Consider the following 17,486-nt stretch of genomic DNA (forward strand, 5'->3'; position numbering starts at 1 on the left):
AAACCAAAACCCAATACAATATGGTGGGAAGAAAAGATTCGTTTTTTAAGTTTTATAAGCACACTTTTGAACACGGGGACCGCCGTTTCCCATTGTAATACAATCACAACGGCTTTGCCTACGCGATCTCGATATTTGGTGCGCGCCAAAAGCTCGGCGGTTCGTATACCGTGTGGTCCGAATGAACGATCGAATTCAAAGATTCGATAATTTTCTTCAACGAACCACGTATGATAAAACAAAGAAAAAAAAGTAAGAATAATCTACGGTATTCTCGTTGTTCTCGCCCTATTTTTCGAAAGGAATAGCGCGAGATTAAACCGGAGATTACGCGATGTAGATCGGACATGGGGACGGCGACGAATCGCCAATAAGGAAGCCGGTAAAAGGAATAGAGCTGGAGAGTGGCGTATATCAACCCCTTTAAACGGCGCGCCCCCATGCATATCCAAAGGCCGAGGGCCGGGGTTATGGCCTCTACGTCGGTCGGTCCGCTCGTAGGCTATTGTAGAAGCAAATTCAGAAACCTTTCGCCGCGGATCGGACCCTACAATGGCCTCTGGATACCGACATCCCTTCCCGTGACCGCCGCGCCGCAGGCCCCCGTACCACCTCGGTTCACGGTCAAACTGTCCCTTTAATGAACGACGTCCCTTTCCCTCGGAACTCTAACGTCGTCGCGGTCCCTCCCCGCCTCGGTTTTCCTCCTTGCCTGATCCCCAGCGCGTTCGGTGGCCACGGGTCCTTCCTTTATTATGTAACTTGGATAAATTACCAAGACTCGAAAGGCTATACGCGGTGCGGCTAGAACATTCACTATTAAACCGCTCGCAGACAGCCTGTCCCATGCGTACGTCGAGATATAGCGGCAGCCATCGTACTCTATGGGGTTCTCGGCTTTTCAACGAGGGTGTCCACCGCAACGCAAGGTTCCCCAATTTTCTCATATAAGAAGATACTCGCTCCGTCTCAAGCAAACTTTCAGTTAATTGGGAACGGTCCCTGACCAAAATTTTTCGTCGCATTCGCCGTAACGTTAATTATACCGGTCGGGGTTGGATGTCCGCTCGAAAGGGTTTGTACGTCGCCGTCAACCGGTTCGTTTAACTCGAGTACGAATATAAAGCGCGTCGATCCGAAGAAGCTGCTGCAGTTCCAGGGGAGATGGATGAACCAAGTTCGAAATATTCGCGATAAAATTCCTCGGCGATGCACACATGTGGCGCGATATTCGAATCGCCGAATCGCTCGTGTGTGTATCTGTAAGGTACAATCGCCATTCTCAATACTATTATCATTACGCATTTCTATAAATAGTTTTATCGAGTGTACGGAGGTTCCGTACGTACGCGGTGAACGGTGTGGGACTCTCTAGGTTACCGAGCTCGGATTAACGTCGTCAGCTGTCGCAAGGATATAACAACGCTTGAGAAAAATATATGCAATGCAATTTTAACCCGAGGAAGAATTACCTGGATACCTGCCTCACGCTTGCCTACTTTATATATCTGCACCTAATTCCCTTTTCCTTCCTTCCTTCCTTCCTTCCCTAGGTATACAAGTCTTCGGTTACTCACAGTTATACTCGTACACCTCTCGTTCGAGGACATGCGTCCTCGCGTCATACCCCTTTTTTCGTTTCTTACTTTTTATTTTATCTGTTTTTTTTTTTCTTTTTTTTGTTTTTTTTTTTTGTCATGACGAGAACCGGTCTTACCGGTTCACCAAAAACACCCGTTTTCAGTCCGCACATGCAGCAGCAGCAGCAGCAACAGCAGCAGAAGGCAAAGCATACGAAAAGGGTTAAAGACGCTTGACTCATGGGAAACGTGCAGTTAACAGTCTTCCGAAGTTGTACGCGTGCGATTACAGTTTTCGGCTTCCGCGGGAACTAAATATTCAACGGCGCGCCAACGCAGGAGGGGGATTTTAGGAAGGAAGATAGCTCGTGTTATAGAAGGGTGGAAGAGGGGGGGGTACCTACCCGAATACCAAAATCCGTTTTCTTACGTACCACATGGTCGACGATCCCCGTACACCGAGGTGATTCACCCGGTTCGTCAAATTCATCGAGACAAATCCGACGCTTCCGGTAGTCCGAAGCATTTTCGTGCCAGGAAATTCCTGATTTCCAACATGCGACGCGGTGAAAAGTTTGAAAAGCTTCGCCGCGATGAAACGTGAGGAAAAATGAAGTATCGATATTATTAGTAATACACATGTGCGTTCACACGTGTAAGCCTATACGTTCATCTATCTACTTCTAGATTCTAGCGCCTTTCAAACGAGTTGTGACATTGGTCGGCTGGCCTTTCCTAAATACCAAACCGCCAACCATGTCATACTCGCCATATACACCACATGTTATCTATATACCTATCCAGATACACATATGTACGTACGCATACATAGTAATGTAGGAATATATCATTCTATTATAGCTGTTTACTTTTCTCTACTGTTCACTACCGCGCTCAACTCTCTTACGTACGTACGTACCTATGGAATAAAGAATTACCTCCATGTCCGCGGTGGGCGATCGCAAGATCTTGGGAAATCTCTCGTCATATACACGCCAATCGTTACGCACACCGTACGCATTATTTCGACGTGTAAAACATGATCCTCGTATCGCTTCGACGTCGAAGGCGCGCGCGCGTCGTTCGTCGTAGGATTTGAATGAATTAGGTTCGTAATTAGTCGGACGTACGTTCGTCGTGGCCCAGCGGAGGCCTCCGAAACACATCCTGGTTTTTAAGGTAAATTAACCGATGACTTTCTTTCGTAATACACGTTCACGCACACGCGTGCACACAGCTGCCATTGTACGCGCGTACGTGTATCCTCGTCGGCCAGCCCGTGACCTTGGTCGTCTTTGAAATGCTGAAAAAATTATTGCTTTCGCGCATATTACACAGGAGTCCGAATGCCTCCGAGGTAGGTAATTAGCAAATCCGAACGACCGAGTGAGCGCAAAATGGCATTCACTAATTGCAATAATGAGGTAAAAATTTTTATGGCTATTTAACGATCTTCGTTCTTTACGAATATATATATACCTGTACTTGTCTATATCCGCGGTACTTTGTACCCCGAAATTTTCTAGACGACGTTGGTTACGTGTTTTCAAACGAAAGAAAATGCGGCCATTGCCGGATAACCGAAAAATACTCATTTTTGAAAAGGCGTTTCATCCGATCCCTTTTTCCGAAGAAAAGAGGTTCGAACAACGTCCCGTTATCACCGTGAAGTTGTGTCGCTACACCGTTTAAATTATTATCAGCCGACCGACGTGTCAATCGCGATGCCAATTGTGAGATCGTCTCAAAGTCGAGTTCATTCCGCGATGACCGGGGCCGCATGTATTTCCTATTTGCGTTACATGATGGACGCTTGCACACACTTGCAACAATGTCTGTGAATACTATGCACATACCGCGACATAGCGAAAAGACGTACCTAACCGGGGAGCTTGCGCGAGTAAAATTTAATTCAGATTCCGATATGCCGTAACGATTTAAAAGCTTTCACGTTCATTAACGTTTCATCAGTTTATTTTTCATCTCCTTTTTAACCTCGCGGAGATTCTTTTTTTTTCTCCCTCTCTCGTTTTACCATTTTTCCTTTCCTTTTTTTTTTTCATTTCTCTTTCATTTTCGCTTTCAATCAGTTTTTAGTTTTTTTCTCCTTCGAACATATCGGAGCTATAGGGCTTTTCCAATAAAGTTCGTCAACGAAGCACGGTTCGCGTGCTCTATATCTCCTACATAGGTATACCATCGTAACGCACGGGTGATAAAAGCGATATTTTTTAGCGTTCGAGAAGATCAAAGAAATCACGTATAGGAAAAAACAAAAAGAAAAAAAAAAAACTAAAAAAGTCGGGTAAGCGTACAGCCGTACAGACGGCGACGATGTACGCGTACATTTCATGCGTTGCATTCCGCGGACTCCGAAGCCCTCGGAATTTCCCGTCATTGATTCGCCTTCTAATGATCGAAGGGATGGCGGCGGTCGCGTCGCCCCTATCCGCCGATACGTACAGGGCCGAAACTTACCCATGTTTTGTCACGCCGCCTCGAGCGCAGTTAGGGGAGTTAGCAGCGTCGGGACACGTCATCCGCGGGAACGAATACCCTCGGGAATCGTCGCTGGCTGCAGCCTCAGCCCTTGCAGGCGAACACGGGCCGAAACCAAGCATCTTCCAAAGTCCCATTCATGTACCACACCACCCCGTGGAACAAAGAGTTTTTATCAATCCTTCCTCCCTGGATTGCATCGGGTACCGACTGTGTACGAAAATTAAAACAAAAACAAAAATAAAAATAAAATGGAAGAGAAAGAGGAAAATACGAAACTCGTGCCGTGGAATCGATTCCCTCGCTTACCACGTACTACTCGTTGCATGCTCTATATGTACACGCACGCGTATATCGGCGTTATTATAATTGAAATTGCACGTGCCAGCGGAGAACCGTGAAAATTCGATATCGACTAGCGAATTCGTACGTCGAATTTGAGTAGTTCGTACGATTCGCGGATTCCTCCCGCTCGGGTGAGGAGCAGATTCGCCGGCGATCGTTATTACCGCAGGTGTCTTCATGTACGCCGATGTATCTTCGCCCCGGTACGGATCTACTCCGTGGTTCGCACGCGTCCGTCGCGGTCTTCGATGTGAAGGTGGGAGAAGAAATCTCTCGATGGAGCGAGGCGAGGTGCAGTACGAGGCGTAAAAAAAAAGGAAGGGGGCGGAAAGTGGGGGAGTCGGAGGGGCGGATAGTCGGTAGTTTTATCTGGTCTAGAGGTATCCCAGAAGTGAATGCCTCCAAGAAAACCACAACTGTACGGCTGCTAGCTCGCTGTCGCGACGGGGACACAACCAACGGACGAATGAACGACCGGACAGGAAAGGTTAAGGTCTCGTAGAGTTCGATAGCCGAAGAAGTAGATCTGGGAATCGCCTTGAGCTATTGTACAGATATTAACGCTCCGTGGATTTACCTCTCGTCGTTACTACCCACAAATTGCAGCTCAGGTACCACCTAGTCCGATGTGTAGATATACGATACCGATTCGATCCGAATCCAGGATTGGTCGGTATTTGAGAATTTGAAAAAAATTGAAAAAAACAAACACCTCACCTTTGGTTATGAATAAAACTAGCGAACGACTCACGACAACTCGATTGTACCGAGTGTCGTTATTATTCGGTTACTACATCGTTTGTGGAAGTGTACGAAATATCGCTTGACCGCACGAAAGACCGGAAAGCGTCGACTGCTTCACTTTCGCTGCTGGTAAAACGACTCGCAGGTTGATACGTATGTATGTATGTACATTCGCTGAGGTATTTATTTTATTTCGTTTTCGTTTTTTTTTTTAAATATTATTTCACTTTTTCTTCTGTTCCTTTGTGCCTCGTCGACGGAAAGCCGGGAAAATATTTTTGACCGGATTCACCTACGGCTTCACGCGCGGGTAAATCAATTCCAGGACGCGATTCGCCGTACTTCGTACACCGGCGTTGCCTCACCACCGTATTTAAGTATACATACGAATTATACCACCGGCCTATTATATTACCTACCGATATCGGAATAACGAGGGATACCGTCTATACGCGTGTTGTACACCTCTAACTGCCCCACGGCTGAATTCAAGCCCGCAGCTACTTTTGGCGGGAAAAACTGTTGACCAGAAATCGCGAGATATTCCCACCGCGTAGCGATAGCGAGCAGCCGGCCGGAGTTAGCCTCTCACTTTCAAACTTGTATTCGAATGTCTCAATGGCTAAAACTCGCGCGGGGTTCGCTCAACGGCAATCAATTATATCTGCCCACTCTCGGCTATTTCGCGATAGGCAGTAATCGCGTTACGTCTACACGTAACTCGAATCCGACTCGCTTTTGATGGGGAAAATACCGATTCCGCGCACCTACGGGAGTAACTGTAAAATAACGTCGTCGCGGGCGGTCGGACATTTGAAATCGACGATAATTTTTTTTATACCCCGGTGTCAATATTTCGCAATTTCAAGTAGAAGGAAGCAAAAACGATCGTTAGGTAAGCGAGTGAACCGACGAAACGCGTCCGTACGGTTCGATTTGAAAGGAACACGGCAAACGTCGGTGACGGCGCCGACGTCATTTGGTCTTTCGCGCGACCTGGTCGGGTGTGTGAGTTTAACTCGTGTCGGGTAGGCAGAGGTATATACGTACACCTAATACGGTACCTACACCTCGGTACTTTTCGAGATATATACATGTATATATAGCGTACCTTTCATTCGGTATGGATCGTCATGTCGGACCCGTTCCTTTTGGCGTAACTCTCGCTTCCCCCTTTTCCTACAAATGACTCACGACGACGACGACGACGACGACGACGACGTCTACATTAGTCGCAGGTATAAAGTATGCGTCGACGAATACCTGAGAATCCTAAATCCACAATGCGGTGTACATGTAGAATTACACGGTTGATTGTTACGAAATTTTGAACCTCGATTATTCGTAAAACGAGCGAAAATATATTTCAATGCTTCGTACGTACGTACGTACGTACATTCGACTTTTGTGCGCCGGAATCCAAGGCCAAGATATGGTAAAGCAGCCACGGCTAAGCGAGACACGTGTGCGCGCTCTTATAAATAAGCCAGTTATGTTCTTGCACTGGTTCGAAAATTTTTACCCTACGTACTACAAAGTCGGATATTCATCGTCGAATCTGCCGCGCGGACTGGTAAACGGGGAATAAATAAGAGCGGCAAAAATTTTCTACTCATACACCGAATGCGATACAATAATATCTGCGGCAAACTTGACTGACTGACTGACTGACTACCGGAGACGACTTATAGACGCGCGAAGCCACAAGGCTGCCATAAGAGTCTTTCCCGTGTGCACGCGGCGTATATCCTCGCTGCATTATTAATTTTCATGTACGGAGTACGAATTAAGAATCGTGCGCCGGCTGTGCCACGCACTCGGAACCCGACATCAGCAGCCCTTCTATATTCGTAATCGTTTCGGGCGAAGGCCACTTGGCTAAGGGGATTAACACCTACGAACCTAGAAACTAGCGGGGCTTTCGAGGCTTCCCTCAATTTTATTTCATCGGATTAAGTGGATTAAGTTTTTCATTCCCCGATTTTCGTTGGGTTCCATCGTACCGTACCGATTCCGTTCCAAGGAACTACGACCGCACTTTCTTTCGGCATACTTGCATACCTGACCGATCCTTCGATCGAAATGCATTTGCTTCTGGATCGACAAATTTGCACGCGTCGGTTGGTTCTGACTTCACCGATACCTCGGTGGGCAGAGATAACATTGGTGGACACGGCTGGCCGATTATTTATGGCAGGGTTAAGCGCCGCGATAATCGATACGCGTACACGTGTGTCGTGACTATTCTCTCGGTACGTAGTGTGTGTACTCGATATCGTAGGTAGGTCTCTACAGCTGTTAGCGCGTGTCGCCGCAGCTCGCGCGAACGGACCCCAGGAGTGTGAGCAGCCGACTCAGACACAACCCCCTCTTTTCACTCCCCCCTTATTCTCCCCAATTTCCCCCCCGATCGCCCTACTCGAACATATGTGCGCAGGCACCCTAAAAAACTAGGGCAATGACCTTTCGGATTTCGAGTCTGAAACGTGCACGAAAATGCCGCGGTAACCGTTCCAAATTTATCTCGTCGTCAGACTTGGCTACAGGAAATGCAGAGACGCTCTCGACGCGTACGTAGCGTAGGGCCGAGGCCCGCTGCTGTTTTCCGAAACCTTGGCGTATGGAGAAGTGAAAAACTGGGTTCGAGAATTTTCGCCCACTCCGGAGTAAGAGGGGAAAAGAGAAAAAAATAAAAAAAAAAAAAAGGAACTTCCTTGAATTTTCCTGTTACGAAGTAGAAAAATGTCGATGTAATTTCAGGAAACTTGCAGGAAGTAAGAAACTCTATGGCATCGGTGGGGTAGTAAGTCGGTGCGCAGGTATACGCGCACGATATATAATTATTCTTTTACATTGTCGGGGAATGTATTATACACGCTTTGGCAGAAGTTTTTCCACGCTTTGGTGATTTTATTTAAATATAATTACCGCCGCGAGGCGGACGGAAATGGAAACGACCGTGATATAAATCAATATATTATAACGCGGTTAACGGTGATTGCGGAAAATGCAAACCACGTGCAGGTAAAAGTAATGGGGAGAGGTAAAGGGGTTGTATTTCGCCGCAACGATAGTTGCGATATACATATATACGGTAAATGTGTTAACCATGCGAACACGGAGAAAGTGTCATTTTCGATTATTTTGAAGGTTGACGAACGAACGAGGCGCCGTTGCAGTCGGTGTGTGCCTCGAGTTTCGAGCGTTGGCCGTTTCCTAAAAATGGTAAAAACGCTCCAGCGCGGCTCGATTTCTTGCGGAGGTTGCGATACGTCAACCGTGCAACGAGACAACTCTCCGAAGAAAACTATCTGGACTCGATCGGATCTTTTAACATGTACGACACACGTCGCCTGTAGCAACTGATCCCTCCAACTTCCAACCAACTGAACTGTGAAACCAACTGTACGCACCGCGACTCCTTTATACCAACAAAAGCGTAGGCATATAAAGAGTCCGGCGTATCGCAGCTGCTACTTTTGCTGCTGCTGCTGCTGCCGCTGCTGCTGGTATCGCAGCTCTATTCCAAACATTGGAATTATTACGTCATGATCAACACGGAGCATAAGCGTATCTCCCGGTATCAAGATACCACCGTCAACGCAACACACTCGCAACTCGACTGCACCATCGCTCTTGAGCTAGAACATGGTGCAGTTATTCGCATGGAATGCGTTCAATGAAAGCAAGGTTGATTTCAAGGAGATTGGATTAGCCGTCGATCGGTCTATTTTGTGCCCGTTTCCAATTCCATCGTTTATCGTCCTCTACCTTCTCAGCCCTCCATCTTTTCTTTGAACGCTTGTGCTTTTTAGACCCGATCGAGATGCAATGTGAGGTATACGAAGCTGTTGGACCTCCGATCCGCGGTGTCGGTCGGTACGCTTCGCGTACTGTGCAGTTATGTGGCTAATGGAAACTGTAACGCGACACGCCTAATCCTTGGCTCAGAAATAAATCTCAACAATAATTGTTTTCATTTGGAAAGTAAAGAGTTTCTTACTCGCAACCCGCGGTGGTGTACGGTCAATTGCAGTATTTTATGCGGCGATACGCAGTTACGTACACACGCGTACGGTACGTGTAGGAATATCGGAGTCGGAGTCGCGAATCGTTAATCAACGTTCATTCGCAATCATTAATTACTCACTGCGTGCTTAAATAGATTAAGACTATCTAGCCGCGGTTGTACGTACGTACCTACCTACCTACGAATGTTGACTGAAATAAAAATCAGATTACGACTGCATTTCACTGCATTGCCAATGCGCAAGGTCTTATTAACCCTAATTTCAAAATAGCCCCGGCACAATTAAAGTTTCACTACCGCTTATACAACGCAATCTACACCTCGACCGATACCTCGTTGTTCATGGCTAATCTGAGATCTGGCCATTGTTTTTATCACGTTCAAAAGTTAATGGGGGGCTTCTGTCTCACGAGCTATACGAAATGCGCGATGCCTCGTACGCTGAGCCAGAAATTGCGAACGAATGAAAAAGTATGCTCACGTACCGATCTACCCGGTGTCTCTTCACGAGTCCACGGAGGTTTTATCCTTTCCGCGGAGCAAAGTTTTCAAGCAATCTCCGAACACCAGATGCGCACTTGCGCGGATGTGGCCGTTGAAATGAAAAAATTCTCGAATGGCCAACGAGCTCGGATACTCGCCATCGGTTTGCGCCCCGCACGAAATGACCCCCTGCTATCGGCGAACGCGTGTAGCGTCATCCGGGAGGTCAAAAACTGCCATGAAAATTGAGTTCCGAGTTTCTCGGAATCGAACGATCGCTCGATTTCCAACCCCATCCTGCCAGCGACCGTTTCTATTAATCACGGCGATATTTTTCGGCCGTGATGTGGAATCAGCTTCGGCACAAGCAGATCACAGACTTGACCTCAGTCTTAGCCTTGACTGATCTCGTCCTTAGTACTGGTATGTAATTATTTGTAAGAATCAGTGTCGCAATCAACCTCACAGAGACCCTAAAATTAATTACAAGGATATCCGTGAGCTGTAAGTCTCGTGTTTTTCGAAAGTAGCAAAGTTCGTAATCCGCCAAGTCCGATCCGCTACTCGATCCAAAAACTGTTTCTTGATCGTAAAACTATTCGTATTTCACGAGATACGGTTTCTTATACCCTTTAACGAATCACGAGGATCTGAAGGAATAAAAGATTCAAAGCACATCGTAATCGAGTTATACAACCGCATAATCGGAGTGGAAGTTCTCCGGGGGGAAGGGGGGGTTCTTGGAAAGTTGTGCAGAGGAAATGAGCTGACGAAGATTAGCTCGTTGGACACCGATACATAAGATTCAGCGAATCGCTTATCAGCTCTAGTCGTCCTGCAGCACCGACTGTATGAGCGATTGTGGAAAGGAGAGAAAAAAGAAATCCAAAGGCTGCCACCGGCGTGCCTTGGCAAGGTTTTTCCAAACCGGTCTATTTGCGGGTCTTGCGTGACGCAACGCACACCTCGAATCGCCGCCCTACGACGTTTATCGTTGGGCGCTTCTAGCGATCATCGCCGCTTCTATTACCGCTATACATACTTTGCTCCGGATACCGACCCGGTCGCACAATGCCACGTGGCAATAGCCCCGGCTGATGTCGATCCAATAACCAAACTTCCAACTCGATCTCCTCCCCTTGGCTCCTCTTTTTTTTTTCGCCACTCGGGAGACTAATCGATGGATAGAAAAATAAAAAAAAAAAACAGAAAAAAGAAACCGTTGAGAATACAAGTCCGTACATCTCACGGTCATTTTTCATCTGGTTTCGATTTTCACCGACACGTACGAAGAAGTGTGGCGCAAAGACTTTTTGACTTTCGCGTTCGGACGAAGATGTTGGTCCGTGCATGACATTGTCGACAACGACTGTAGCGCTGATTACCGGGACGGTTGAAAACTATGCGAATAGTGCGCTATTTGAGCTAAGAAGTCCCACGGGAAATCGCGGCGGTACACAGAAGAGACGGTGACGTCATTACAGCTGAGATTGCAGGGTCAGCAGCAGCAGCAGCAGCAGCGTAGGAAAGAAACCATACGACGCGGGATCGCGCCGTACGTTAGTGTGACTACCGTATCATACAAGCTCTACGACGGTGTCGCAACGCGAGCGACCGATAGACCGATAGACCGACAGACCGACAGACTCGTCGTATGTGCGTCCTGAGAAGCGAAGGCGTTTCAGTTCGTTATTCTAAAACAAGACGATATCGAATGAATGCGGTGGAAAGGACGTGGTGGACGTAAGGCTCTCAGCCGAAGGACGCAGGCCTCGCAACGCCGAGACCTTGGTACTCTTAACTCTTGCAGGTAACACTTTATACCTCTGGGATTATCATCTCGGCAAAGAGACACGTGTTTAACGTACCTCTCTATTCCGATCCGATCTATTCCACGCTGTTCGCCACTGCCCACTTCCCGTTTACGTAATCGAGAAAATAGTGCGGACGTAACGCGGTTGTATTATTGTATCGAATAACGCGCGCGCGCATCGTCGTCTCCAATTGTAATGTGACAATTATCGCCCGGCAGACATTCGTTAAACGGATATGAAAGTAACGGGAATCCCTGACGAAAAAGATAATTTTCGGGACTAACGAAGGGGGAAATACATCCCCGATAAGTCGAGATATCTAAGGATTATCTAATTCTCGTGTTAGTTATCGCGGAGGTGAAGTTCCCTCGATTTGAAAAATTACGCAACGGATACAAATTTTCCGTCAACAGCAACGCGAGGCGAATATTCCGTTCCGATAGCTACGACGTCACGGTTTCGACGAGTGAGTCGCGAAGCGATCTTTATAAGGCAGGTTATCCTTCGAAGAGACGGGCCTCTCCGCGTGCACACACTCGTATTATATGTATATTGTATCTGACTCCGCGCTTCGTTATACCTTCCAAGGCCGGATTACAACGATCAGGTATCCCGGTACGAAGGGCGGAACTCGTACGGAGACCGGCGCGCACGTGGTGCCCAAAAGAGAGGAGGAAGGAGCGCAGATTTTTGTTCAAAAAGTTCCAGCTAGAGACAGCTGTGCGAAAACCCTCCGAAATTTTCTATCGTTCGTTCGTTCGTTCGTTCGTACGTTTCTCGGATGCCCCGTCTGTTTTCGAGGTGCCTGTCACCTGAAGACTAAACGTGTGGGTGGTGCCGTCGAACTACCGACCGATTTTATTCGCGCCCTGTTGCCTAAACGAACAGCTGCTGCTCCGTCCGTATACCTGTACGATGTGAACGAGGTTCGTATAGGTACGGTATGGTATAGCATAGCCGGTCTCAGGGATGTTCGCATTGCTTTCTGATGCGCTTACGGGGTGGCTCACCTACGGGTCCGTAGTCGCCGTTGTATCCGTCCGTACGCGTATATATTCTGCGCCCGCGTATACGCCCTCGCTGACAAAAGTGAGGCAACGAACATGCGAGGAAGAAAATTTCAAAACTCAACGGAGATGATCGCGACAAAGAGACTTACGGCGTCTCTATGATGCCTCCCGAATAATGCCTCGTGGGCCGCTTTGTCAATATTTCGAAAGTTCCGAACGATGGGGAGAGCGGGAGAGTTTGATTCGTGAGAAAAATGAGAGAAATTCGGATTTTCCAAACAATTTATCGGGCGGTAAAGATCATCGAGATAACGATCGTGCGATAATTTACTCGAGGCTGCTCGTATGGATTCGGTAAAACACCTTGGCATTTCATTTCACCATATAACGGACGGATTGTTTTTCATTTCCGTATTACGTGTGTTCGTTATTACATTGAAAAATGTTGTTCACGATTTCCTTTTCTTTGTTGCAGGTAAGCAGCTGTTTTTTCTTTTCTCCACCGCGTCTGGCCATCGGTAAGATATTTGTTGAATTTCTCTTCGAGTTGTACGTACGTCGATGATGACGCTTGGTTCATGGAAGGCCAGATTAAACACTCGGAAAGTTCATCTGAAAATCGAGATGATCCAATCACCGTACAGAGAAACAGCGTTCCTTGTGATTCCGTTTGGCATTTAAAGCACGTTCGGCCGATATCGAACGATCGGGGGTAATATATTGCAGCCGAATTATGCGGAATTAATTTCGAACCAATAACGGGTTTCCAAGGCGTTTGTAAACATTAATATGCACGGTTGTTCGTTACGTCGGCTTTGCGATACCGACGAAGTAGTGGTGGCGCGTGGCGTAGCGGCGAAGTTCGTTCTTCCTGATCTCCTCGACGTCGAGTGTCTTTGACTGCTGCTCTCCTTCTCCGATGGAAAGCGCGCGGTTCGTTAGCGATCGGCGGATTCCTTTATCGAAGCGGCGGTCAGTCGATTATTACGAAGGGTATCGGATTAGGATTTATATCCGTATCGTGTACCGGTCCGAATAAATCGATTTGCCCTGCAGGCCGCCGGTCCAGCCGCGTTTTCGCGATGGCTGATTATTTTCGCTTCAAATATTTTAATTACTTGGTCGGTAGGTAGGCGATATCGACTTTCAAGAGCACTGGACAAGAAAAACGGAAAATGGCCGCCTGCACCGTCACGCTTAACCGCACGCCGATTCGCTCCAGAATTGGAAACCGACAAAATTAGAAATTCCTCTGCGCGGATTGCATGAATTTTTTAAATCTACCTTTGCCCGTAATGCAGCGCAGATATACCTCGGAGATATATACATATATATAATATGGCCGAATGTTTTTTCTACCAACTTCACACAAACGATCGCATCGGTGGCGTGGCGATGATTTTATACACGCGAGGAAAGTCTACGTACCGTAATATCCAACGACTGCGATACGTATATTTTAACTCCCAACAAATAAACAATGGCTTCCTTCCCATTAGCCTTTCTCACCAGCAATTATACCACGGAATTAACAAAGAACCAACGAAGACGAGGTCACGCGGTGGGTTCGCCGTTCTGGTAAAATATTTCCATTTTCTTACTTCGCTTCTCGAGGTGGTGACAACTCTTTCAAAACCGTCGTGATCCTCTTCTTTCTATTCTCGTATGCCCTCCGCACACGCGTCTAACGAGTACCTCACCGATACTTACCTGCACTTTGTTAGTTCACCTCGTCGTTGCTACGCCCAAAAATACACGCGCTCTAGCAGCTGTTGTATTTGTTATATTTCTTCTCCGTCGTTCCCCGTCGTCTACTCGCCCCTCCTCCCCCCACTTCGTGACCTCACTGGTTCGAACCACCGTGAACCAGCATCGTAAGGCTCATTTGTATCGGTCATAGAAACCGAAGGCTCCTCTTGCGTGCTGCGGGGCATTGAAAAAAATCGATGATACGGAACAGCTGATGTTCTTCGCCGATCCTACGCCGGGCAAGCTATACACATATACACTCCCATTTTCTGTCAGCTGGGCAAAGTCGGGAGCCTCCGTTTCAACGGGGCCCCTTTACAGTAGGGACACAAATCCGAAAAAACGGTTGGTTAGCACTTTTTCAACTCGGGAATCACGCAACTCGACTAGTAGAAGATGTACAAATACGGAGTAACAGGCCCGGTATTGGAAAAAAAGGAACAGACGACAAATATTGGTTTTCGAAGTTTGGTAAGTCCATCGTTTCGAATCGGTGAATATACTTCTCAATCAAACCAGCGAGGTATCCCGATACGATCCGGCAAATTTAGCGAGAGTACGATTCATGCATGGTGCAGCAATAGGAGCTGAAACAGCATGGCATCGTACGAAGTTACTAAATCTACTTGACCTTGGGCCTTGACCGAAACTGTGTGGAGCACTGGGACAATGAACTGGTACGCGTCGAGACGCGGCTGATAATCTACCTGGGTACATTCGGGAAGAGAATAAAAAAAAAAAAAAAGAATCTTTCCGTTGCGCGACTAGCCGCGGGTCAGACTTTTCGGGGCCTTTTGATCGATCAAGGGGCGTCTAGACGACGTGCATTCCTCGCATTGTGTTGCCGTTGAAGCTGCTCTTGCAGCAGCGTCTCGATGACCTTAAATCTAGCACTGACGTAACGCCTCCTATACCTTTCGGTTTGGAAACGGCGCGCTACTCCGAACGGCTTTGTCAGATTTCGTTTCTACTCACATCAGACTGTGTAATCGTCGTCATCGCGATACCGTACCTACGGATAGCGATTGTACAGATCGAAGGTCAACGTGAGCGGTGAATTTGCATTCGCGATATTTCTCACACTTGTCAGCGACCATATGTACACGCGTGCGAACGACTCGACGAAAGGGGAAATGGAAAAAAAAATTGTCCGACGCCGCGGTGACATATTCGATCGGGAAAGAGATACGTGTACCTCTACCCGCGAACGCCCGCTACTTTTCGATTCGGCCGGATGATAATTATTCGAAAAAAGATACGGCGGTCTGTCCTTACGGAAATTTTTGTCGGCGACTGTACCGTGCCGAGCGAGAGGTAGGACGGCAGGCGCGTTACAGACCAAAGGAAGGGCAAGCAGGTGCGAGTGTGCGTTTTGTAAGCATTCGACCATACAGAGAATACGGACAGGCGAGACCATAGGACGGTACGAAGGTACAAAGTAAAACAGCCTTATACTTACATTCATGTGAGCTTTAAAGCGGCCAAATTGTTTGGTTCGTAAGAGCGCGTAGGTACCTGCGTAAGGAAGAGGAAAAACTGGGGGACGTGAAAAAGGAAGGGGCGCCCGCTGGTTCCTCCCCTAAATTCCGAGGCTTGCAGCCCGTCTCGCTTCCCTATATATAGGTATCCAATTATCGAGATTGGAGGCTCCGTCGCCTTCGCTGAGAGGGCGCATGAGGAAAAATCATATTTTTTTTTTTTATTTCCGTTCCCCCTTCTTCCGTAACCTGAAACACCTTGTGCACGACTCAAGTGCGTTGCGGTTGGTATTTTCAAGTTTGATACGTCGCACCGGAGACTACGTTTATACGTATAAAAGATATCGATACCGAGCTGATCCCCGCGGCGTTAAGGAAATGAGGTTTTTCCTCCGTTTTGACCCCTGATTTCCTTTCTCTTTTTTACACCGTACACTTGTCCTTGCAGTCTCTTTGCATCTTGAATCGCGAGACGCGCGCCTTCCGTTGACTCGATACTGGATTTTCGAAACTATTCCCCCGTCGCTGCGAAAGGCGTACGTGGCCATCGGTCCTCACGCATCCGCACGTCCACTCCCAGGAAACGTAGGCCCGCATTCCCGTCGAGCCAACCAGACCCCGTCCAGTTACGCGGTAAAAAGCTCAACGACGTAGCGAACTGCAGACCGCAAAATTTACCACCTTCTCATCGGTGACGTGGGAACCAATTAACGATCCACCGTCAACCAGATCACATATTTATAGAGACGAAGTTGGCGCGTTGTACGTTCGAAGTCTACCTTTCAGGGCCGCGGCACGTTCCCGTGATTTTTGACGCGGTTTGTCGAGTCGAGCAATTTACCGTGATAAGGGAACACCCTGTGTACGTCTATGAAAAGACGAACATGTGCATTCGGCCCTTCCCCCCCCCCCCCCCTGCCCCGCCGAGGACTCGCACGGGTTGCCGCGACGAGGCGGACGACCAGACCGGACGGACGGACGGACGGACGGATGGTCAGGCACGCAAACCAACACCCACCCGTCGGTCGGGTCCACACTCTCTTCACCTCTGCACCGTCACCGTCGCTGACTGAGTTGAGTCGCTGACAAAAGCCGGCCTTCAGCCTGACATTCACTCTCAGCCCCTCGCTCCGCGTAAACACGTCGTTCTCCGAGCGGTCTCAACGATCGGCTCTTTGCTCGCTCGAGACTGGACCAAACCGGACGAACCGCGCGATCCCCCCCTCCCCCTCCCCCCCGTCCTGCGAGCGACTTCGATCCAGTCCGGTCCAAGAGTCCAGTCTTCGCCGAGCGAATGCCCATCCTTGTTCATCCGGACCAACGGAGGCACGGTTGAGGCGCGAATGTGAACTACGGGCTCGCCAGTAGCTTTTATGCTTCGAAATTTGGCTCCTCCGAGTCCACGCACGTCTTACGCTCGAAAGAAACGCTCGCAACTCGCGGCGCGAGGAGACCGACCGAGTCGGAATAAACTACGGAAAGCCAAACGGCGTGGGAATTTTACAGAGACTTTATCTCACTCGAACATTTTCTTACCGATTCTTAGGTCTTCCCTTTTGATACTCGCAGGTTACCTCTAAGGGTTAACCTGGAATAACGATTAATTTTCGGGTCTCTGATCCTCCTGGAATCTCCTAATTTCGTCGGGTTATATTCCTTGAGATTATCGCGCCTGAGGTGATAAGGATATAACGATTTTGAATTTTCCGTTCCCGTGTTTTAATGAAACAGATTGCGTCAGGTTTAACGTTACA

At 48.0% G+C, this 17,486-nt stretch overlaps 1 protein-coding gene across 2 annotated transcripts in view; it reads left to right on the forward strand.

Moving 5' to 3' along the window:
* The window catches only part of LOC105684372 (protein gustavus), a 70,606-nt gene that overhangs the window by 21,631 nt on the left and 31,489 nt on the right, over positions 1-17,486 (forward strand). Inside the window, exon 1 of one of the 2 annotated variants that reach the window (XM_048654430.1) lies at positions 11,385-11,491. The exons of the other annotated variant lie outside the window; for it this stretch is intronic. Within the exon in view, the coding sequence (XP_048510387.1) occupies positions 11,400-11,491 (92 nt within the window). The 5' untranslated portion in view covers positions 11,385-11,399. Of the gene's footprint in view, positions 1-11,384; positions 11,492-17,486 lie in introns of those variants that run through there. 2 annotated transcript variants of the gene reach the window in all.

Source organism: Athalia rosae, chromosome 4 (assembly GCF_917208135.1).
Source record: "Athalia rosae chromosome 4, iyAthRosa1.1, whole genome shotgun sequence".
Lineage (NCBI taxonomy): Eukaryota > Metazoa > Arthropoda > Insecta > Hymenoptera > Athaliidae > Athalia > Athalia rosae.